Source organism: Onthophagus taurus, chromosome 10 (genome assembly GCF_036711975.1).
Source record: "Onthophagus taurus isolate NC chromosome 10, IU_Otau_3.0, whole genome shotgun sequence".
In the NCBI taxonomy this organism is placed as follows: Eukaryota; Metazoa; Arthropoda; class Insecta; order Coleoptera; family Scarabaeidae; genus Onthophagus; species Onthophagus taurus.
The window spans coordinates 6,464,541-6,489,881 of record NC_091975.1 but is presented as its reverse complement, the minus strand read 5'-3'; the positions used below and the strand labels follow the sequence as shown (position 1 = coordinate 6,489,881).

Sequence of the window (25,341 nt, the reverse complement as noted above, 5' to 3'; positions counted from 1 at the left end):
CCCCCCAAGTTTCAGTTCTCTTCGCGGGGTACCACTTGAACTCACGTCTTTTAATGCAGGAAGGCGCCTTTTGTCTCCATCAACCAAAATACAATTGACTTTAATTGCAAAAGGCTCGAAATTTAATTAGAATTCCATTTAAAAACGGACAAGATGCGGAAATGAAATGAAATGAAGCAAGAGAGAGAAACGATATTCCCTTTTTGCGGTTTTTGGTGATGTTTACATCAATTCAAAAGCAATTAAACGTCACTGGTGACTTGGTTTGATTGTAGTGTGGTCATGGAAACGCGAAAGCTTGGAAGTTGGAAGCTGTGGCTTTCGGGGGAAAGCTCGCGTTGCAGGTACTCTCCCGGAAGTTGAATCGGGCGTCCCAACGGAATCAATAATTCATAGGGGCCGACGCTCCGTCGCGGCTTCATGGTTCATTTTTTATTTATAGTCAACGAAAGAAAGCCAACCGACCCCTAGGATTCGAGCTAGAGAAGCTTTTAGTGGCTTTGTTTGCTCTACGGTGCCACCATGTTTATGAATAAATTAAAATCGTTTAAGAACAGTATGTCTAGTCACCAGATTGATGATTACCTTAGTTAATTGATTGCATTTTAAATTAATTTCATAGTTAAGTAAAATGCAAAGTAAATTTGATTTATATAATTTTTTATAAGTATCAAGGTTGCATAATTTGTTTCTTCTTAAAATTCCTGCTTAATAAACATGGAGTTGTTTATGACGCTTTGCTATCGTTAAATTTTTAAAGTTAAGGTGTGGCTAAATTTCGGTCAACTTCACAATTTTTTTTCTCAAAAACTAAAAATAATTTTAAAAAACGGTTAGTTTCATTAAAAAGATTGTGGATTTGTTAATAATTTCTGAAATTGACATAAAAATATTCATTCAAATCGATTTTTCATAGATTTTTAAACAAAATTGTAATTATTAAAAATCAACAAAAATTTCGGTCAACTTCGCAAATTTTTTTCTCAAGAACTAAAAGAAATTTTAAAAAACGGTTAGGTTCATTGAAAAGATTATGGTTTTGTTAATAATTTCTGAAATTGGCATAAAAATATTCATTCAAATCGATTTTTCATAGATTTTTAAACAAAATCGTACAAAATTGTAATTATCAAAAATTTCGGTCAACTTCGCAAATTTTTTTCTCAAGAACTAAAAGAAATTTTAAAAAACGGTTAGGTTCATTGAAAAGATTATGGTTTTGTTAATAATTTCTGAAATTGGCATAAAAATATTCATTCAAATCGATTTTTCATAGATTTTTAAACAAAATCGTACAAAATTGTATTTCTCAAAAGACATCAAAAATTTTGGTCAACTTGGCAAATTTTTTTCTCAAGAACTGAAAGAAATTTTAAAAAACGGTTAGGTTCATTGAAAAGATTATGGTTTTGTTAATGATTTCTGAAATTGGCATAAAAATATTTATACAAACCGATTTTTCATAAATTTTTAAACAAAATCGTACAAAATTGTATTTCTCAAAAGTCATCAAAAATTTTGGTCAACTTGGCAAATTTTTTTCTCAAGAACTAAAAGAAATTTTAAAAAACGGTTAGGTTCATTGAAAATATTATGGTTTTGTTAATGATTTCTGAAATTGGCATAAAAATATTTATACAAACCGATTTTTCATAGATTTTTAAACAAAATCATACAAAATTGTAATTATTAAAAATCAACAAAAATTTCGGTCAACTTCGCAAATTTTTTTCTCAAGAACTAAAAGAAATTTTAAAAAACGGTTAGGTTCATTGAAAAGATTATGGTTTTCTTAATGATTCTTGAAATTGGCATAAAAATATTCATTCATATCGATTTTTCATAGATTTTTAAACAAAATCGTACAAAATTGTATTTCTCAAAAGTCATCAAAAATTTTGTTCAACTTGGCAAATTTTTTTCTCAAGAACTAAAAGTAATTTGAAAAAACGGTTAATTTTATTAAAAAGATTATGGCTTTATTAATCATTTCCGAAATTGCCATAAAAATATTCATACAAATCAATTTTTCATAGATTTTTAAACAAAATCGTACAAAATTATATTTCTCAAAAGTCATCAAAAATTTTGGTCAACTTGTCAAATTTTTCTCTCAAGAACTAAAAGAAATTTTAAAAAACGGTTAGGGTCATTGAAAAGATTATGGTTTTCTTAATGATTCTTGAAATTGGCATAAAAATATTCATTCATATCGATTTTTCATAGATTTTTAAACAAAATCGTACAAAATTGTAATTATCAAAAATCAACAAAAATTTCGGTCAACTTCGCAAATTTTTTTCTCAAGAACTAAAAGAAATTTTAAAAAACTTTTAGGTTCATTGAAAAGATTATGGTTTTGTTAATGATTTTTGAAATTGGCATAAAAATATTTATACAAATCAATTTTTCATAGATTTTTAAACAAAATCGTACAAAATTGTAGTTCTTAAAGATCAACAAAAATTTTAGTCAACTTGTCAAATTTTTTTCTCAAGAACTAAAAGTAATTTGAAAAAACGGTTAATTTCATTAAAAAGATTATGGCTTTGTTTATCATTTCCGAAATTGCCATAAAAATATTCATACAAATCAATTTTTCATAGATTTTTAAACAAAATCGTACAAAATTGTATTTCTGAAAGATCATCAAAAATTTTGGTCAACTTGGCAAATTTTTTTCTCAAGAACTAAAAGTAATTTGAAAAAACGGTTAGGTTCATTGAAAAGATTATGGTTTTGTTAATGATTTTTGAAATTGGCATAAAAATATTTATACAAATCAATTTTTCATAGATTTTTAAACAAAATCGTACAATATTGTAATTATTAAAAATCGATTAAATTTCGGTCAACTTAGCAAATTTTTTTCTCAAGAACTAAAAGAAATTTTAAAAAACGGTTAGATTCATTGAAAAGATTATGGTTTTCTTAATGATTCTTGAAATTGGCATAAAAATATTCATTCATATCGATTTTTCATAGATTTTTAAACAAAATCGTATAAAATTGTAATTATTAAAAATCAACAAAAATTTCGGTCAACTTCGCAAATTTTTTTCTCAAGAACTAAAAGAAATTTTAAAAAACGGTTAATTTCATTAAAAAGATTATGGCTTTGTTAATCATTTTCGAAATTGCCATAAAAATATTCATACAAATCGATTTTTCATAGATTTTTAAACAAAATTGTAATTATCAAAAATCAACAAAAATTTCGGTCAACTTCGCAAATTTTTTTCTCAAGAACTAAAAGCAATTTTGAAAAACGGTTAATTTCATTGAAAAGATTATGGTTTTGTTAATGATTTCTGAAATTGGCATAAAAATATTTATACAAATCAATTTTTCATAGATTTTTAAACAAAATCGTACAAAATTGTAATTATCAAAAATCAACAAAAATTTCGGCCAACTTCGCAAATTTTTTTCTCAATAACTAAAAGAAATTTAAAAAAACGGTTAGGTTCATTGAAAAGATTATGGTTTTGTTAATGATTTCTGAAATTATCATAAAAATATTCATATAAATCGAATTTTCACAGATTTTTAAAGAAAAAATGTTATTTTTGTTTTATCAACGATTTTTGGCAAGCTGCTTTTCGAAAACCCATTATTTCAGAAATTCGTTCCCAATGCGTCTTGCGGGATAGAAGGAAAATCTGTGCACCCTCTTAAGGGAAATTGGTTTGGGATTTCCATCTGAATACTTCCACTTTAGAATACTTCGCGATAAAACCGAACCTGAATTCGGTACGTTCGCTGTTCAAAAAAGAAAAACCACGCGCAAAAAGCAAACCAATTCGCATTAGTTTGTTCTGCGAGTTGAATTGAATCGGGTAACAAATCGATTTAAACTTGATGCATAGTTTTTTTATCTATTTTTTTTTTTTGTTATTTTATTATTTCCCTCTAGAGAATTTACCCTTCGTGTTACGACCAAAACAAGTGAGGGGTTGATGTCACCTGGGTATATTTTTTGCGTCCGTTTCCTGTTGAATAATTAACCACACAAGGGGGAATTAGGTTTAGTCATCGAATTAGATGACGAATTTGAAATTGCAGTGAGTAATAAAACGGAATTGATAGAAAAATATTAATTTTAACTTTTTTTTTGTCTTTATCTTTCTTGGGTTTTAATTAAAACAAGCATGAAAGAAATTCCAGCAGAAAGGTTTGTTCCCAGACGTCCCCCTCCGCCCTATCGTCAGCGCCATCAATTCCCCAACATACCAGCTGGCCAAACATCTTGCAAAGATTCTGTCTCCCTTTACAGGTAACACGGAATCGTATGTCAGGGATTCTACACATTTTGTGGAATCGGTAAAAGGTGTAAAGCTGGATGCTGGCGATATGTTGGTAAGTTTCGATGTGGAATCCCTTTTTACTAGGGTACCAGTTAAGGATGCTGTAGAGGGTCTTCGCCGAAAACTCATTCCGGAGGGTTTACCAGGATACGTGCCAGATCTGGTGGAGTATTGCTTATCGTCGACATATTTCAGCTGGAAAGGAGAACTTTACGAGCAGTTCGAAGGGGCAGCCATGGGTTCTCCACTATCGCCAGTTATAGCTAATTTCTACATGGAATTATTCGAAGAGGACGCTTTGAAGAAGAGCCAGTGGAAACCAAAACTATGGCTCCGATATGTGGATGACACGTTTGTGATATGGCAATATGGTCAAAAACGGCTCCAAGAGTACTTGGATCACTTGAACTCTCAACATCCTATGATTAAGTTCACCATAGAAACAGAAACTGCCAAAAAACTACCTTTCCTAGATGTGTTGGTCACCAGGACGACAAATGGAGATATAGAACTTGGTGTATACCGAAAGAAGACCCATACCAACAGGTATTTACAGACATGTTCCCATCATCATCCCCAACAGAAGAGGTCCGTGATCCGTACATTATTTCAGCGAGATTATGTGAAGGAGAGAACTTGAAGAAGGAGCAACACTTTCTACGAGGCGTGCTGCAGAAGAATGGATACACTTCGAGGGACATCAACCAGGCCATCAAGCAGCGAAAGCAGAAAGAGGACACGGTAAGTACAAAATCACTTGGATTTATCTGTCTTCCCTATGTTTCAGGTGTAACGGAACGAATTGCTAGGCACCTCAAGAAGAACGACATCGTAGTGCGGTACGGCACGGTCAGAACACACTCCCGATAGCCAAGGACAAACTAACTCCATTAAAAGGAGCGGGAGTCTATCGACTATCGTGTAGTTGTGGGAAGGTTTATGTTGGCCAAATTGGACGCAATGTCGATTGCCGCATCAAGGAGCATGAGAGGGATGTAAGGCTGAAGAAGATCCACCAGTCGGCGGTTGCGGAACATTGCCATGCAGAGGGGCACCGAATAGACTTCGAACAAACAAGAGAAGCCATAGAGATCCACCGACATAAAAATAACGTCAACAGAGAGGATGGCTGGGAGCTTAGCAGAACATGGAAGATGGTGGTGAACACGAAGACCTCTTCCCGCCTCACACCGGACGCGACGCAATTAGTTATTAATTAGTTTGTAATTAGCGTTAACTGATTATTAATTAGTTTTTTCCGACTTATATATGAGTGGGTCAGAAGGAAAGTGAACCAAGTCTATTTTTTTCTAAAATTTAGTTCAGAGTATACTTAGATTCGTTTGAATAGTTATAATTTTATGTGCTGACTTATTCAATACTAAGTTCATCAGGTTACCAATGTACGCTAGTTCACTTTAATACTGAATGATTTGCACCATTTTTCATTGAAAAAATGAACCAAGTCCAAGTAGCTTAAGATTCTGTGATAAAGTGGGCTAAGTCAGAACTCTCAACTGTCGCTGACAGCTCTTTATATAATCTGTCATTGCAATCTTCATGTGAATTTCTTGTGTGGTTAATTTAGTGATGGATTTGAACACAGGTTCTAATAAAGATTTCGAAGACTTAAGTCTTTCTGACAATGGTATGTACATAAACAGTAAAAATTCGTTATAACACTCTTCTAAAGACATAAGAAAAAGAGCGCCATAACCGGGAAAACGCTATAACTGAGAAATCATAAAGATGCTAAAACTTACTTTTAAATTTCTATCCGTTTAAACAAAAAGTTTACTTTTGTAAAATCCGAAAACCACAACAGATATGTTTATTTTCAAAAAGAGACGGTAACAAATATCTCCAATTATCTCCATCGAAGCATTATAACCGGGAATTCGGAGCGTTATAAGTTATAACGAATTAGTTTTGTGTGGAAAATCATCATTTGGGTCCGGGATCACAGAATAAGAGCGTATAAAACCGTGAAAACTTATGAACGGGAGCGTTATAACGAAATTTTACTATGTAATACACACGTTTCCAACATAATAAAACTACTATAGATACTATTTTAGATTTTGGTAATAATAATAAAGAAACAGTATCAACTGTTATTTCGTCAGTTTCGCTGTTAGATATAGAAGAATGTAATAGTGCTGTTGATGATGTACCTTCTACTTGCACTAGTACCAGTAGAAAGAAAAGATATAAGCAAATAGGTCGTAAGCGAGAAAGAGATGAAGATTCTTGGAAACAAAATGTAGTAGAGGCTTTCGGTCACGTACTTTTGAATATTATCACGATCTAAAAGATAAAAGCACTTTAGTTTGTAAGAAATATTTTTTGAATATCATAAACCTCAGTTGGGGTAGGGTGTACAGGTGCTTAACAAAACATGAGGTACATGCTGTATTGGATTCACGTGGGAGGCATCCGTCAAGTAACAAAATTGATCAAACTGAAATCCGATCACATATTGAGTCATTCCCTGCATTTACCAGCCACTACACACGTCATCACAATCCTAATAGGAAATATTTAAATTCCGAATTGTCAATAAAGAAAATGTACGAGTTGTATGTAGACAAATGTCAATTAGAAGGAAAAATTCCATGTAAGGAAAAATATTACTATAATGTTTTCACTACAAAGTATAATTTGCATTTTAAAATACCCTACAAAGACACATGCAAGAAATGTGACCAATGGAATATTATTGCTTTGGCTTCAGAAAAGGATCTATCTATTATAACAAAAATAGAGACTGAAAGAAAAATGCATTTGTCTCAAGCAGAAAAAATTAGAAATGAGTTGAAGAATGAGGCTTCACAAGTTTCAGAAAATTATTATGCTTGTACATTTGACTTGCAGAAGGCTCTAGCATTTCCAAAACTAACCACGTCCGTCGCTTATTATAAACGAAATTTGTACATGTATAATTGCGGTGTTCATCCAATTAATTCCGGACCACCTGAAATGTTTGTATGGAATGAAACAGAGGGAGGCAGGGATTCGCAAGAAAAATCTACAGTGCTTTACAAGCATTTAAAAAATAACGCTAAAAATTGTACTGAAATAACTTTATACTGCGACACTTGCGGAGGGCAAAATCGAAATATTAATTTATCAGTGCAATTACTGAAGGTGTGCAATGAAGCGTCTACTGCAGCCAAGACAATTAATGTGATATTCATGATATCTGGGCATTCCTATCTGCCAAATGACGCGGATTTTGGTGTCATAGAAAAAAATAGTAAACACTCACTCAATAATATAATAGCTCAAGAAAGAAAACGCCATATAAGGCCACTGAGCTTAAATTCAACGATTTTTTGTCAACCAAAGATTTATTAGAGCACATTACTAATAGAAAAATAAATACCAACAAAGAACCTGTAAATTGGTTGAAGATTCAACGACTTCAGTTCAAAAGAGGACACCCATTTTCAATATTTTATAAGGACACAGCTGATAACTTACTTCCATTCATAAAAATTAACATAAAAAGAAACAACAAAAATGGTAGAAATCTTTCTTCGTTGGCATCAATAACCGCTGTATAACGCTAGGCGCTGTATAACTGATATTAAGAAAAAAGATATGATTTCATTACTTCCTTTCATACCTCCAATCTACCACAACTTTTATAAGTCATTACCTGTTCAAACGAATACTAGATCGCGTGAAATTCCAGAGGAGTGTAATGACACCGAACAATATGACGTTATTTATGAATGATTGTGCACATACGTTATGAATAAAATTGTTGTTTTTTCTAGTATTTTAATTTCTTTTGTGAGGTTAACTCTTATAAACTGTACTACTTTTCTTACATTTTCCTTAAGAAAAATGTTTCTATAAAAGAAATTGTTATTACTTTTTCACACCGTATTAACCCATTTAGTCCCAAGCTGCTTTATGTTTAAAAAAATTGATTTTTTATACTTTTCCTTAAGATAAGATGGAATGAAGAGTATAAAAATGTACACAGGTGTTTGAAACAAAAAATTGTTTGTGAGATATGAGATGGTGCAAAAATGCACCACTGGTAAGATAAGTGAACAAGAGCACACAAAAATTTTGATTACCATTTATTAACTAAGTAATAAATTAGTCGTAAATAAATAATAATACTAATACAACATTATACTAACAAATACCAACTTTAGTATAAAGTTTAATATAAAAAATATTTAAACTAAAATTGGTGCAAAAACGCACCAATGGGATTAACAGTATAACGATTTATTGTGATAGTCCGTAAAACACTCTACATGTAAATGAACATTACACTTACTACACATATGTATAGTATGTTTATGGCATATTTTACATCTTCTACGAGCTTTAGAGTCGTGATTCTTTATTAAATGGTCATTGGAAGATTGAAATTCTCTGTTTGACCTCGTGTTTCGTTCAGTATTAGGTGTTGCGTTTTCATATTTCATTAGCCGAACTGCAATATGTGATTTAAAATCCAATTGTGCCATTTTAGTATTATTGACAGTATTATATAATTTCCACGCGTTTATTATGACACTATCCAATGAATTAATAAATAGTGGCCACCACCACTTCTTCCCTAATACTCTTGTTCTATAGTTGGCTATTCCGTTATCGTGTAAATCTACACCATCCATGAATTTATTATATTCTGATACCGCATAAGGTTGATTAACTAGTGTTTCCTTTTTTTTCTTTCTGTTGTACCTCTTAATTGATTGTATTGGCTCCACATTCAAATGGTTAGTAATTACAGTGACAACGGAGTGATCATTCCATGGTACTAAAGAAATTTTTGAACAGGTATCATAAGCTGTATCAAAAAAACCCCTTTCCTTCTTTGAAGTACATTTTATGTTTTCTAACGGACAATTTTTCGTTCTGTTATCGCGTACAGTACCGGTAGCAAAAAAAACTTTATTTTTCAATTCAACAAACAAATCAAACGATGAAAAAAAATTGTCAAAAAATATCCGATGAACATGAGGATTTTTCACTACAGAGAGTAATTGCATAACTACTTCACCACCCAAGCCTAATTTTGATTTTCCCGTTTTCATTGCGGCTCCAGCGTAAGGTTCAAAATGAAATAAATATCCGTCAGATGAACATAAACACCAAAGTTTGAAACCGAATCTTACCGGTTTCCTTTTGATAAACATTTTACATGAATGGCGCCCAAAATATGGAACCATTTGTTCATCAATAGATAAATTGTGACTAAAAACACCAAATTGTAAATTTTTTTTGTTTATAAGCTGAAGGAATGGTCGTATTTTTGCAAATTTATCAGATGGATCTAATAGACTGTTATCTAATAAATGAAGGTTTCGTTTTATGTTCTGAAATGTATTACGACTCATGGTTTTTTTGACAATTTCGACTCCTTTGTCTTTTTCATTAGACCAAAACATAGGAATTGTTGGTAATGTGTGATATCCAGAAAGTAAAACAATACCTAAAAATTTTAATAATTGTTCTTTGTATAAACGAAACTTTGGTCGATTATTATCGTGTGCGTATTTTAAAGAAAAGTTAATAATTAAATTTAGCATTTCATCATCGAAATATAAAAAAAATAATTCCAAAGGCGTCTTTTCCACAAGTTTTTCTCGAAGAACATCATGATCTAAAGATTCGATTGATAATGCGAAGTGTGTGTAATCGATCTGACTTTTTTTCCATTTTATATCAAATCTATTTTCTTTTTCCTTCATAAGACGGCGTTGTTTCACCGCGAGGAACTCATCGTCTGAGGAATTATATTTGTCTGCATTGGGTACTTGTACCTCGTAAGTATCGGCGATGTCTATGTCCTGAGGACAATTCATAGACATTAAATTTTCGTCGTCTATACACTCCTCATCTGTTAGGTAGTCAACAGGAGGAGGAATATAAACAGCATCCACGACGGCTAAAGTCAATATCGAATAAAAATAAATTTTAAACCACAACAAAATAATATAAGAATTACCTCCCTTTTTCTCTATTTCCAGTTCATTAACAATTTCTTCTAGAGAAGCATCTAATTCCCTTTTTGTGAGAAACAGAGACATTTTGCACAAAAACACACTCTTAACGCAGTATTCCATAAATGACTAAATTCGTTCGGAAATTCACCTAACAGACGCGTCTAAACTGGTTTCAAATAATACGAAAGATGATGCAATCCTTATATCTCTTCATACATCGTCTCAATGGTGCGTTTTTGCACCATTAATGTTTCAAGTCGTATTTTCAGAATCCATATTTTTATTTCGCGTTTCAAGATATATATGAGGAAAGTATGCACTAAAAACTTGCAAATGAAAAAATTTTGAAGAATTTTATGCACTAAAAATAGTTTTATTTTCATTGTATACTTTGAACAGAAATGTTCAATAGAAAAGAATTGATGTAAATATGGTTTAAATAGCAAGAATTATGAAATATTTTGATATGTATAGCCTAACAACCTTATACTGATATCGTACAAACAGCTAACACCTTTAAATTTGGAAATGTATGGCTGTAAAATAATTTTAAAAACGCTAGTGCGTTTTTACACCAGTGGGACTAAATGGGTTAATAGTTGGACTTGATCGAATTGCGGCAAAAAAAAATCAGAGTAAAAGTAAACTAAGTCCACATTTCTTTCTTTTAACCGGTTGTATAGCTAAAATAATGAAGTTTCTTTTAAATAACACCTAAGTAACAATAGTGTAGATACGTATTTATAAAAAATATCAACTTTAAAAATTTCCTTGCCTATTACAAAAAAATTAGTAAATGGATCGAAATCAAACGGTCCGTTTTCTCGAAACGAACTTAAATGGACTTGGTTCACTTTACTTCTGATCCACTCATATAGTTATCGATTTTTGATCTCGTCACTTCGAACCGGTTTCTGAAGAAGGTTGCAACATGGCATCCGAAACGTCAAACCTTTTATTAAAAGACGGCAAAACCCGAAAGTTTCTAGTGTTAGTCCTAGTTTTAGTTCTAATCTTAGTTTAATTCACACCGGCCGTGAAAGCCTTCGTACTTATATGAAAGAAATTCTTCGTTCATGTACTATTAGGATTATTTGAAGTAGAACGATTTAAAAATGAGGAAGCATCATAAGCACTTTCCCTTGATGTTCTCTTCTTCCTACATGTTTTTAGTATAACACCAGCTTCCGGTTTCACCAGACAAACCCGGGGCGAAACAATAGAAGCATCAAATTTCTCTCTCCCTTTATTACAACGAACACGTGCAATGACACGTTTTAGTATCATTTCACGTTAGCCCCCCTCTTTAATTATAATCGGAAGCCGTTGAATCATCTAAAATTAATGGTTATTGTGAAATTTAACTCTTCATCAATTTCTTTGTAATTCAAATAATGTGGATTGATTTTTTTTGTGTTATACACTTGTTGGGTTCCACTTCCAGGCTCGTTACGCCGAGTAATAACAGCGACATACATCGTAAATCACATGGACCATAAAAGAAACCACGATGCAGAGTCTTTATTAAAGTGTCAGCAGTAAATTTCGAGTTTCGAGACTCTACAGTTTCGGAAAGGACGAGAAAAAAAGGAGCTGGCACGTTTTAGTAGGGATGGAACGACGCAAGAGACATCGCCCCCGTTTCGTATCGATCATCCTCATAAAAACTCCCCATTTACTAATCTAATAAATATATAAACATTTTGAATAATATTTAATTAGATGGCCCCTTTGAACGTTTCAAACCATCATTTCTACCCGTCCCAGAATGTTCACTTGCCCCTATCCATACAACATCTAGATTGAATCCTTTGTACATTAAATAGAGACTCCATTTAGAGGAATCCTCAAAGGGAATTCTAATACCCATCAAATACTAACCCTTTGAAATAATAAGTAATCGATTTAATTTAGGCCATAAATTAAATTATTACCCAAAGATAATAATGTAAAAAGGAATTTTCGTCGTACCCGATAACGAAGAATTTCAAGAAGCAAATTCCATCACCCTATATAATTTCGAGAGGATGGTGCTATAAGAGAGATAAGACACCTCACGGATGAGAGAAATTCCGTCGAAAAATGACGACGATTTATAAAACGAAAATGTCGTTAGAAAGGCGGTGATGGAAGTTGCCTTGACTGGATCGATATATCGAGGAAGAGTCGCGGCTCATCGTTCAATTAACCAGGACTTAATAAGACTTTACGACACGCCCATGTTCTATAAACGACCTAATGACCCTACACTAAGCTGCTGTATTAACTTTGGAAAATACATTGGAAATTGGAAGCACGATTAAAACAAAGTTGATTGATGTTTTAATTTAAATAAATAAAAATGCAGTCAATAATATGTAGTACAAAATTATCTCAATGTTTTTCTCCCCTCCTTTCTCTGACATTGAGCGACGTCACTCGAGTTCCATACAAGACCACAATCACCGTGGTTCCTGTTTATTACAAGTTGTAATTCAATTGGAGGCTCTCTCTTCCAATTTAATATTAACGTCAACTTTTTTTTTATTTACCAAAAACATTACGATTTATAGTTTAACAAAGTTACTTTTCCAATTATTTGGACAGATGTAACTTCCACGAGAGCTATATGAGGAAATATGTAGGAAACTGTAAAGTTGGATAAACGAGATCTCGCGAAACTTATAGTTCGGGCAACGTTACAGAAGTGTAAAGAAATCTAAACCGCGAATTATAGCGTGGAGTTGTATAGTTTCGACTCGGATCTAAGCTACTGATTAGACCGAGAAGTCTCTCGCTTCAACTAACTACTCGGAAACTATCCAGATATCACGTGCATTCAAATTCCGTACCGAAACTGCAACCAAATATGATAATTAAGTAGATCGTTTGGATTCAGTTTCCGCCTTGACGTTTCGAGTTGTTTGAGCCACGTCGATTTGCGAACATTAACTATTTCAACGAATCGAAACTTCAAAATGTTTTGCGAAAAGAGCGTTTTGTTGTGGAATTAAATTGTAGGCAATAAGCTGCAGCCGTTACCGGATATAAATCAAACGTCTACATTTTCTACGCAGCAATAAAAGAAACGTCGGAGTTTATTTTCTTGGTTTTAAGGAATTCTAACGGAAGAAAATTTGATTATCTAAATTGGAAGAAGAGATATCAGGAATGAAGTGTAATTTGTGCGCAAGTAAATGCAGATATGTTTCATCAAGATTTCTCGAGTGCTTGTTTAACCTTCAACTGAAATTTCCACTTCTAATTAGAATCCCTGTTCCAATGATTTTGTTTTAGAACTTATTTCAGTTCTTAAAAATGATTTAATCAATAATTAAAGGCAACCTCAAAAATATTATTTTTTACCAGTATACCACGCTAGCTAGTGGTAATATCAATTTTTATTATTAAAATAATCGATTTTAAATTGAAATATAAACAACTTTTGTTTGAAACAATTTTTGATTAAACCTACTTTTAAAAAAAAAGCCCAATTTACACATTTAAGGTTATTAAAGTACAGAACCTTAATGAATAGAAATATTAAAAATCTTTATTAAGATTTTTCCTTCAAAATTAAAATTTAACCAAGTATTATTCGAAAAATTTTTTGATTTAACAAATTATTAATGAAATAACCTTAAAAATATTATTTTTCATACCAGTATACAACGCCACCTAGAGGAGATATCAATTTTTTAATTAAAATAATCGATTTTAAATTGAAATATAAGCAACTTTTGTTTGAAACAATTTTTGATTAAACCTACTTTTAAAAAAAAGCCCAATTTACACATTTAAGGTTATTAAAGTATAGAACCTTAATTAATAGAGATATCAAAATTTTTTATTAAGATGTTTCCTTCAAAATTAAAATTTAAGCAAGTATTATTCGAAAAAAATTTTGATTTACCAAATTATTAATGAAATAACCTTAAAAATATTATTTTTTATACCAGTATACAACGCCACCTAGAGGAGATATCAATTTTTTTAATTAAAATAATCGATTTTAAATTGAAATATAAACAACTTTTGTTTGAAACAATTTTTGATTAAACCTACTTTAAAAAAAAAAGCCCAATTTACACATTTAAGGTTATTAAAGTACAGAACCTTAATGAATAGAAATATTAAAAATCTTTATTAAGATTTTTCCTTCAAAATTAAAATTTAAGCAAGTATTATTCGAAAATTTTTTTGATTTACCCAATTATTAATGAAATAACCTTAAAAATATTATTTTTCATACCAGTATACAACGTCACCTAGAGGAGATATCAATTTTTTGAATTAAAATAATCGATTTTAAATTGAAATATAAACAACTTTTGTTTGAAACAATTTTTGATCAAACCAACTTTTTTTTAATAAAGCCCAATTTACACATTTAAGGTTATTAAAGTACAGAACCTTAATTAATAGAAATATTAAAAATCTTTATTAAGATTTTTCCTTCAAAATTAAAATTTAAGCAAGTATTATTCGAAAAAAATTTTGATTTACCAAATTATTAATGAAATAACCTTAAAAATATTATTTTTCATACCAGTATAGAACGCCACCTAGAGGAGATATCAATTTTTTGAATTAAAATAATCGATTTTAAATTGTAATATAAACAACTTTTGTTTGAAACAATTTTTGATTAAACCTACTTTAAAAAAAAAGCCCAATTTACACATTTAAGGTTATTAAAGTACAGAACTTTAATTAATAGAAATATTAAAAACCTTTATTAAGATTTTTCCTTCAAAATTAAAATTTAAGCAAGTATTATTCGAAAAATTTTTGATTTACCAAATTATTAATGAAATAACCTTAAAAATATTATTTTTTATACCAGTATACAACGCCACCTAGAGGAGATATCAATTTTTTTAATTAAAATAATCGATTTTAAATTGAAATATAAACAACTTTTGTTTGAAACAATTTTTGATTAAACCTACTTTTAAAAAAAAAGCCCAATTTACACATTTAAGGTTATTAAAGTACAGAACCTTAATGAATAGAAATATTAAAAATCTTTATTAAGATTTTTCCTTCAAAATTAAAATTTAAGCAAGTATTATTCGAAAAATTTTTTGATTTACCCAATTATTAATGAAATAACCTTAAAAATATTATTTTTCATACCAGTATACAACGTCACCTAGAGGAGATATCAATTTTTTGAATTAAAATAATCGATTTTAAATTGAAATATAAACAACTTTTGTTTGAAACAATTTTTGATCAAACCTACTGTAAAGAAAAAGCCCAATTTACACATTTAAGGTTATTAAAGTACAGAACCTTAATTAATAGAAATATTAAAAATCTTTATTAAGATTTTTCCTTCAAAATTAAAATTTAAGCAAGTATTATTCGAAAAAAATTTTGATTTACCAAATTATTAATGAAATAACCTTAAAAATATTATTTTTCATACCAGTATAGAACGCCACCTAGAGGAGATATCAATTTTTTGAATTAAAATAATCGATTTTAAATTGTAATATAAACAACTTTTGTTTGAAACAATTTTTGATTAAACCTACTTTAAAAAAAAAGCCCAATTTACACATTTAAGGTTATTAAAGTACAGAACCTTAATTAATAGAGATATTAAAAATCTTTATTAAGATTTTTCCTTCAAAATTAAAATTTAAGCAAGTATTATTCGAAAAAATTTTTGATTTACCAAATTATTAATGAAATAACCTTAAAAATATTATTTTTTATACCAGTATACAACGCCACCTAGAGGAGATATCAATTTTTTGAATTAAAATAATCGATTTTAAATTGAAATATAAACAACTTTTGTTTGAAACAATTTTTGATTAAACCTACTTTAAAAAAAAAAGCCCAATTTACACATTTAAGGTTATTAAAGTACAGAACCTTAATTAATAGAGATATCAAAAATTTTTATTAAGATTTTTCCTTCAAAATTAAAATTTAAGCAAGTATTATTCGAAAAATTTTTTGATTTAACAAATTATTAATGAAATAACCTTAAAATATTATTTTTCATACCAGTATACAACGCCACCTAGAGGAGATATCAATTTTTTTAATTAAAATAATCGATTTTAAATTGAAATATAAACAACTTTTGTTTGAAACAATTTTTGATTAAACCTACTTTAAAAAAAAAGCCCAATTTACACATTTAAGGTTATTAAAGTATAGAACCTTAATTAATAGAGATATCAAAAATTTTTATTAAGATGTTTCCTTCAAAATTAAAAGTTAAGCAAGTATTATTCGAAAAAATTTTTGATTTACCAAATTATTAATGAAATAACCTTAAAAATATTATTTTTCATACCAGTATACAACGCCACCTAGAGGAGATATCAATTTTTTTAATTAAAATAATCGATTTTAAATTGAAATATAAACAACTTTTGTTTGAAACAATTTTTGATTAAACCTACTTTTAAAAAAAAGCCCAATTTACACATTTAAGGTTATTAAAGTACAGAACCTTAATTAATAGAGATATTAAAAATCTTTATTAAGATTTTTCCTTCAAAATTAAAATTTAAGCAAGTATTATTCGAAAAAATTTTTGATTTAGCAAATTATTAATGAAATAACCTTAAAAATATTATTTTTCATGCCAATATACAACGCCACCTAGAGGAGATATCAATTTTTTGAATTAAAATAATCGATTTTAAATTGAAAGATAAACAACTTTTGTTTGAAACAATTTTTGATTAAACCTACTTTTAAAAAAAAGCACAATTTACACATTTAAGGTTATTAAAGTACAGAACCTTAATTAATAGAAATATTAAAAATCTTTATTAAGATTTTTCCTTCAAAATTAAAATTTAAGCAAGTATTATTCGAAAAAATTTTTGATTTACCAAATTATTAATGAAATAACCTTAAAAATATTATTTTTCATACCAGCATACAACGCCACCTAGAGGAGATATCAATTTTTTTCATTAAAATAATCGATTTTAAATTGAAATATAAACAACTTTTGTTTGAAACAATTTTTGATTAAACCTACTTTTAAAAAAAAGCCCAATTTACACATTTAAGGTTATTAAAGTACAGAACCTTAATTAATAGAAATATTAAAAATCTTTATTAAGATTTTTCCTTCAAAATTAAAATTTAAGCAAGTATTATTCGAAAAAATTTTTGATTTAACAAATTATTAATGAAATAACCTTACAAATATTATTTTTCATGCCAATATACAACGCCACCTAGAGGAGATATCAATTTTTTTAATTAAAATAATCGATTTTAAATTGAAATATAAACAAGTTTTGTTTGAAACAATTTTTGATCAAACCAACTTAAAAAAAAAAGCCCAATTTACACATTTAAGGTTATTAAAGTACAGAACCTTAATGAATAGAAATATTAAAAATCTTTATTAAGATTTTTCCTTCAAAATTAAAATTTAAGCAAATATTATTCGAAAAATTTTTGATTTACCAAATTATTAATGAAATAACCTTAAAAATATTATTTTTCATACCAGTATACAACGCCACCTAGAGGAGATATCAATTTTTTTAATTAAAATAATCGATTTTAAATTAAAATATAAACAACTTTTGTTTGAAACAATTTTTGATTAAACCTACTTTAAAAAAAAAAGCCCAATTTACACATTTAAGGTTATTAAAGTACAGAACCTTAATTAATAGAAATATTAAAAATCTTTATTAAGATTTTTCCTTCAAAATTAAAATTTAAGCAGGTATTATTCGAAAAATTTTTTGATTTAACAAATTATTAATGAAATAACCTTAAAAATATTATTTTTCATGCCAATATACAACGCCACCTAGAGGAGATATCAATTTTTTTAATTAAAATAATCGATTTTAAATTGAAATATAAGCAACTTTTGTTTGAAACAATTTTTGATTAAACCTACTTTTAAAAAAAAGCCCAATTTACACATTTAAGGTTATTAAAGTACAGAACCTTAATTAATAGAAATATTAAAAATTTTTGTTAAGATTTTTCCTTCAAAATTAAAATTTGAGCAAGTATTATTCGAAAAATTTTTTGATTTTCCAAATTATTAATGAAATAACCTTAAAAATATTATTTTTCGTACCAGTATATTAAAATAACTTTTGTTTAAAACAATTTTTATTTTGTTGGAGAGTTTTAATTCAAAATAATATATATGTATGATATGATAGCATCAAAATGAAATAAAATAGGGAGAACCGATCTGAAATAATAAGCTAAGTAACCCGGGGTAACGCCTTTATACAATACAAACACAAAGCAACCCCCCATGGTAACAATAAAAAAAAGCCTCGAACAATCAGCTTGGCGAGCTGTAGGATTAACACCCAAGAAATCTAGTCATTCGATCGACTCCAGGGTTATAACAATGCCGTTTTGGTGCTAATACTTTTATCTCACTCTTTTCCACACCTCATTCCTTTTTAATCTGATCTCCCATTTATCTTTTTCAACCCCTATTTTTATATTTGCTTTTTAGTTTTATACATGAGCTTCAGAATTACATTAAAAAATGTAGCTTTTATAGTTGGCAGAAAATATATATAAATTAATTTTTTAGAGAGCACATTACCGGAAATGAGTCACTATACAAGGGGGATGGGTAAATTATGTAGTGATACTGGTTTACGTGTTTCTTTTTAGTTTTTTGTAGGTCTACCCTTGAGTCTTGTTTCGTACCCTTACATCATGTATGTTGGGGTGAGCACGTACCGTAGAGAGAGTTGGTTGTTTCGACCCTTTTCGGTATTTTTTTTTATCTCTTTTTCCTTTTTTTGCTGAAGCGACACGAAACAACCTTACATTGTAGAGCGGGATCGATTCTAAATCTAAGATATCTCAACAATTCTCGGAAATTTACTCCAAAACTTTTCATTAAAAACATTCCCGTTCAGTTTTCTGGTATTTACAGAAACAGTTTTGAATTCATAAACAAACTTTCGAACCCGGAAACTTTATCCTTCCTTAAACGTAAAGGAAGTTTTAAATCACCCGACTTCCAATAATTCAACCTATCATCTTAAAAAAGGGAAGAAGTAAACAAACACAGCTTAAAAACCTTAATTTATGCTCTCTCACGGTTAAAACGCTTATTTGTTATTTACAAAACGAGCGCTGGTCTGTTTACTCGTTGAGGGTAAACAGGACATCGCCCTTCATACGAAACTAACCCCAATGTAAGGGGACCACTTACACACCCCGATAATCTGCGAGAATTTACCCCCGGTTTATAGTTTTCACGCATTCCTATTTATACTGTCAGATGCATGCACCAACAGAGTGAAAAGCTGAAAGGTTCAAAATCAAACCCTTTTTAAAACAGTTAGAGGGGTTGCTTCAAAGGTTGTGTTAATAGTTTGTGAACCTAATCTGTTTTCTATAGTGTTCCGGATAATGATGAGTTATGTTCGTGATATTAATCTTTTGTGCGACCCTGATTTATAAAAATTTTGTCTTTTAATACCGAGGGGTTCAGAAAGGTGATGATTTAATAAGAATAATATATATTTACTTTTCCAAGTAAGAAAAATTGATTCTAATCCAGATTTGTCCCATTCACCTTGACACAAAAGGGAGAAGCTTGGAAAATCGATATATGTATACGCAACCCGGAGTTACCCGAAAAGGTCGAAGGTCACTACAGAGTTTGACGCAATGAAATCGAATCCCAAGTAAAATAAGGAAAAGTTTCAAAATTATTACAGAAAAGAAAAAAATAGTACATAATGTGACATTATGACCCGGTTTTTATCGAAGCTCACGTAATCGTGAGGTTGATCTTTTAACCGAAGGTCGACGTTGAATTATGGAAATGTCAGAAAATAGCCCTCGGTGACGTCATGAAAATCAATAGAAATGGTTTACACGACAACGAGAAAACGCGAATGGTAAACAGGCGAATTTTTCTTCTTTCGCATTAAAACGAGAGATATTTTAAGTAGAAAATCTACGCGTAGCTTTTAGACGGATTTACGCTTGGGAGGTTCTTTTATATGGTAACCAGGAAGTATAATTACGTTGTAACAGTTATTTCTGGCAACCGGTAAACGGAACACCAAACAAAACACAATTGTATAAAGAAAAATAAAACAATTTTTAATCAATAAAAATTAATGGTTGAGAATGGCATTAAAAGTTTATGCGGAAATTATAGCACCCTAGGGCTGAATACCTGCATATTTTGCAGGGAATAAATCGAATTGAGGGACCTGCTAAAACAAATAGACGTCCAGCGTTGCATGCCTTTGGGGCAAAACCTAGAGAGAGAGGGGGAAGACCTGAATTAAATCATTCCGTGAATATCCCGGGGCGTAATTTACGTTTTGATTTGTTCCACCTACATTGTAATATCCTGTTCAAACATTTAATAAATTCATTATCGAATCCCCTTATGGTTAACAGTTGAAGACTTCTTTAATGAATGTTAATAAAAATTGCCACCAAACAATAAAATTTCTTACAGTCGTTCAATTAAGATTCATAAAACCCAAAGAGGATCCGAGTCACACTCATACAATGCGTCATCGTAATCATCGTATGGATAACGAGATAGGGGAACTAATTACGCCCTAAACGGTCCTGTTTCTCTTCTATTTTATTTATCCAGCCGTTAAATGGCGAGGTGGTTATATGTGTGTCAAGCTGTGGGGGCGTTGATAAGACTCTCTATTCTCTGTATACTCGGTAAACTTTATTATTAAACCACGTTAAAGAAAGTAAATATCATTATTAACGTTTCTTTATTTAAGTAAATCTATGAAAATAAAGATTTAATACTAAAAATTGTTTTTATTAATAAAATCGTGTAGGAAATGAAAAATCCTTTAAAATAAGTACAAACACGAGGGGGTTATCATTAAAAATGGCCAAGATAACCTAAATTAACCTAAAAAAATTTAGACGCCATCTTAAAAAAGTCGCATATCGGTTATTTTAAAATAAACCAATCGTGTTTGGTGTCATATCAAAGGATTTTAAATATAGATTACGAAATTTTAACTTTTACATACTCTAACCTAACCTTTTTTTTTACTGTAACGTCATTTTTTGTTATTTATAACTTAAAAATTGTTTTTATTAACAAAATCGTGTATGAAACGAAAAATCCTTTAAAATAAGTACAAACACGAAGGGGTTATCATTAAAAATGGCCAAGATAACCTAAATTAACCTAAAAAAATTTAGACGCCATCTTGAAAAAGTCGCATATCGGTTGTTTTTAAGATAAACCAATCGTGTTTGGTGTCATATCAAAGGATTTTAAATATAGATTACGAAATTTTAACTTTTACATACTCTAACCTAACCTTTTTTTTTACTGTAACGTCATTTTTTGTTATTTATAACTTAAAAATTGTTTTTATTAACAAAATCGTGTATGAAATGAAAAATCCTTTAAAATAAGTACAAACACGAAGGGGTTATCATTAAAAATGGCCAAGATAACCTAAATTAACCTAGAAAAATTTAGAGGCCATTTTGAAAAAATCGCATTAAAGATAAATTAATCGTGTTTGGTGTCATATAAAAGAATTTTAAATATAGATTACGAAATTTTAACTTTTACATACTCTAACCTAACTTTTTTTTTACTTTAACGTCATTTTTCGTTATTTATAACTTAAAAATTGTTTTTATTAATAAAATCGTGTAGGAAATGAAAAATCCTTTAAAATAAGTACAAACACGAGGGGGTTATCATTAAAAATGGCAAAGATAACCTAAATTAACCTAGAAAAATTTAGAGGCCATTTTGAAAAAATCGCAATTAAGATAAATCAATCGTGTTTGGTGTCATATCAAAGGATTTTAAATATAGATTACGAAATTTTAACTTTTACATACTTTAACCTAACTTTTTTTTTACTCTAACGTCATTTTTTGTTATTTATAACTTAAAAATTGTTTTTATTAACAAAATTGTGTATGAAATAAAAAATCCTTTAAAATAAGTACAAACACGAGGGTGTTATCATTAAAAATGGCAAAGATAACCTAAATTAACCTAAAAAAATTTAAACGCCATCTTGAAAAAGTCGCATATCGGTTGTTTTTAAGATAAACCAATCGTGTTTGGTGTCATATCAAAGGATTTTAAATATAGATTACGAAATTCTAACTTTTACATACTTTAACCTAACTTTTTTTTTTACTGTAACGTCATTTTTTGTTATTTATAACCTAAAAATTGTTTTTTTTAACAAAATCGTGTATGAAATGAAAAATCCTTTAAAATAAGTACAAACACGAAGGGGTTATCTTTAAAAATGGCAAAGATAACCTAAATTAACCTAAAAAAAATTTAGACGCCATCTTAAAAAGGTCGCATCTCGGTTGTTTTTAAGATAAACCAATCGTGTTTGGTGTCATATCAAAGGATTTTAAATATAGATTACGAAATTTTAACTTTTACATACTTTAACCTAACTTTTTTTTTACTTTAACGTCATTTTTCGTTATTTATAACTTAAAAATTGTTTTTATTAATAAAATCGTGTAGGAAATGAAAAATCCTTTAAAATAAGTACAAACACGAGGGGGTTATCATTAAAAATGGCAAAGATAACCTAAATTAACCTAGAAAAATTTAGAGGCCATTTTGAAAAAATCGCATTAAAGATAAATTAATCGTGTTTGGTGTCATATAAAAGGATTTTAAATATAGATTGCGAAATTTTAACTTTTACATACTCTAACCTAACTTTTTTTTTTACTTTAACGTCATTTTTCGTTATTTATAACTTAAAAATTGTTTTTATTAACAAAATCATGTATGAAATGAAAAATCCTTTAAAATAAGTACAAACACGAGGGGGTTATCATTAAAAATGGCAAAGATAACCTAAATTAACCTAAAAAAATTTAGACGCCATCTTGAAAAAGTCGCATATCGGTTGTTTTTAAGATAAACCAATCGTGTTTGGTGTCATATCAAAGGATTTTAAATATAGATTACGAAATTTTAACTTTTACATACTCTAACCTAACCTTTTTTTTTACTGTAACGTCATTTTTTGTTATTTATAACTTAAAAATTGTTTTTATTAACAAAATCGTGTATGAAATGAAAAATCCTTTAAAATAAGTACAAACACGAGGGGGTTATCATTAAAAATGGCCAAGATAACCTAAATTAACCTAAAAAAATTTAGACGCCATCTTAAAAAAGTCGCATATCGGTTGTTTTTAAAATAAACCAATCGTGTTTGGTGTCATATCAAAGGATTTTAAATATAGATTACGAAATTTTAACTTTTACATACTCTAACCTAACCTTTTTTTTTACTGTAACGTCATTTTTTGTTATTTATAACTTAAAAATTGTTTTTATTAACAAAATCGTGTATGAAATGAAAAATCCTTTAAAATAAGTACAAACACGAAGGGGTTATCATTAATAATGACAAAGATAACCTAAATTAACCTAAAAAAATTTAGACGCCATCTTGAAAAAGTCGCATATCGGTTGTTTTTAAGATAAACCAATCGTGTTTGGTGTCATTTTAAAGGATTTTTAATGTAGATAACGAATTTTAACATTTTTGCTACCATTTTCGGTATATTTTTAATCGACACATTCATTTTATCACTTTTTTTAAGTTTGAATGAAATTTTGAGATTGCAAATTAAACGAATTTTGTTTTTAATTTAAAACAATTTATAAGTTAAAAGGGAACACGAACTTGTTACAACCCTATTGAATTTCGTATGAGTTTCATTATAGAACTGCCACTATTCAAATGGTACAACATAATTGATCAATTTAGTGGACAACAAAGCCGTCCAGACCCCATTATCGCCCTGGCTTTTGTGCCACATTTCAGAGAGTTTATGTTCCAAGTTCAGAAACCAGGTTTCTCGATAACTAAACTCATTTAAAAATTTATTGATTACAAAATTTTTTTTTCTGAAATTATTTTATTTTTCTTTAAGTATATTTTAAAGAAATATGTTGTGGTTTTTTATTACGTAATTTTATGTAAAAAAATAAATAAATTCGAGTCGGAAATGGATCTCAACCACTGATTACAAGTTCTCGTGAAGATATGCTTTGATGACATAATAAGGCGTAATTTTAGTCTTCTAGGGTCATTACTTACAAAAGAAAATATGACGGAGAGTTGTATAGCCTTAATTTACTTTCTTATTTAGTTTCTTTCATCAACATCCTCTTAGTTATTTTTAATACAAATATAACTTATAAAAATCTATTAATTTACCTCTGATAAGTCGGGATCTTCACGTAATTTTTGTTCGATAGTTGACGTCGCGTCAGTAAAGGAAACAAAACACAACCATAAGAAGATTAGTCTATCACTAAAACTACCCATTATTATTAATCAAATTAATTTCGCCTCGCGCGTTACGAAATTTTTCAAATTTAAAATCTTTAAAACGATAGAAGTAGTTACATCGACCCTTGCTAGGACTCGGCCAACGGCAAACTGAAGGGGAAATAACGTACTGAAGAGCGATTCCTCCCACTCTTCGTGTCTCTACTCGAAAAGCTTTGCGCTTCGTCGCGAAATTTGACAGAAAATCTAAAGAGAAAAACCTAGGATTAAAGAAAAAAGATGGGATGTATTATTGTTGTATCTTATGTAATGAAAGCTGATCTAGATAAGTAAACATATTTTACGCCAGGTGAGTATTTATGCAAGTAAACTTGAATATGTATGAGCCTGCAATTATGTGCGGCATATTGGAGTATGGTTGTAATTATTCACCATATTTTATAGCGTGTCAATACTTGTGTGTGTAGATGGTGCCTATACCTATTGTATGCGTGAAATAACCTTGGCTAAACGTAAGAGCGATTTATGAAAATCTATCTGAAGACAACTTACTAATAAGATGTTTGGGGGTTCTACTTGGAATGCTAATGAAAGCTTCAATTTGAATTCCAAAGCACCTACGTTATGGCTAGAAAAGAGCAGATCGCATATTTACAGTTTTCAGGTTAAGCAACTATTTTCACAAAATCATAATAAATTGGAATTTCTATGAATCATTATAAAATTTTCAGCATTTGTTATACAAATTATGACCTTTGCTATGAAAGACACGGCTTT

At 29.5% G+C, this 25,341-nt stretch overlaps 1 protein-coding gene and 1 long non-coding RNA gene across 2 annotated transcripts in view; one reads left to right on the top strand and one right to left on the bottom strand.

Annotated features, from left to right (window-relative positions):
* The window catches only part of LOC111420770 (fasciclin 1), a 42,209-nt gene extending 17,499 nt beyond the window's left edge, over positions 1-24,710 (bottom strand). Inside the window, exon 1 of the mRNA XM_071199142.1 lies at positions 24,490-24,710. Within this exon, the coding sequence (XP_071055243.1) occupies positions 24,490-24,600 (111 nt within the window). The 5' untranslated portion in view covers positions 24,601-24,710. The remainder of the gene's footprint in view (positions 1-24,489) is intronic.
* Positions 3,074-8,091, top strand: LOC139431479 (uncharacterized). Its single transcript, XR_011641609.1, has 2 exons — positions 3,074-4,064; positions 4,151-8,091. It is a non-coding gene; the product is annotated as an uncharacterized lncRNA (long non-coding RNA).
* Positions 24,711-25,341: the final 631 nt, after the last annotated feature.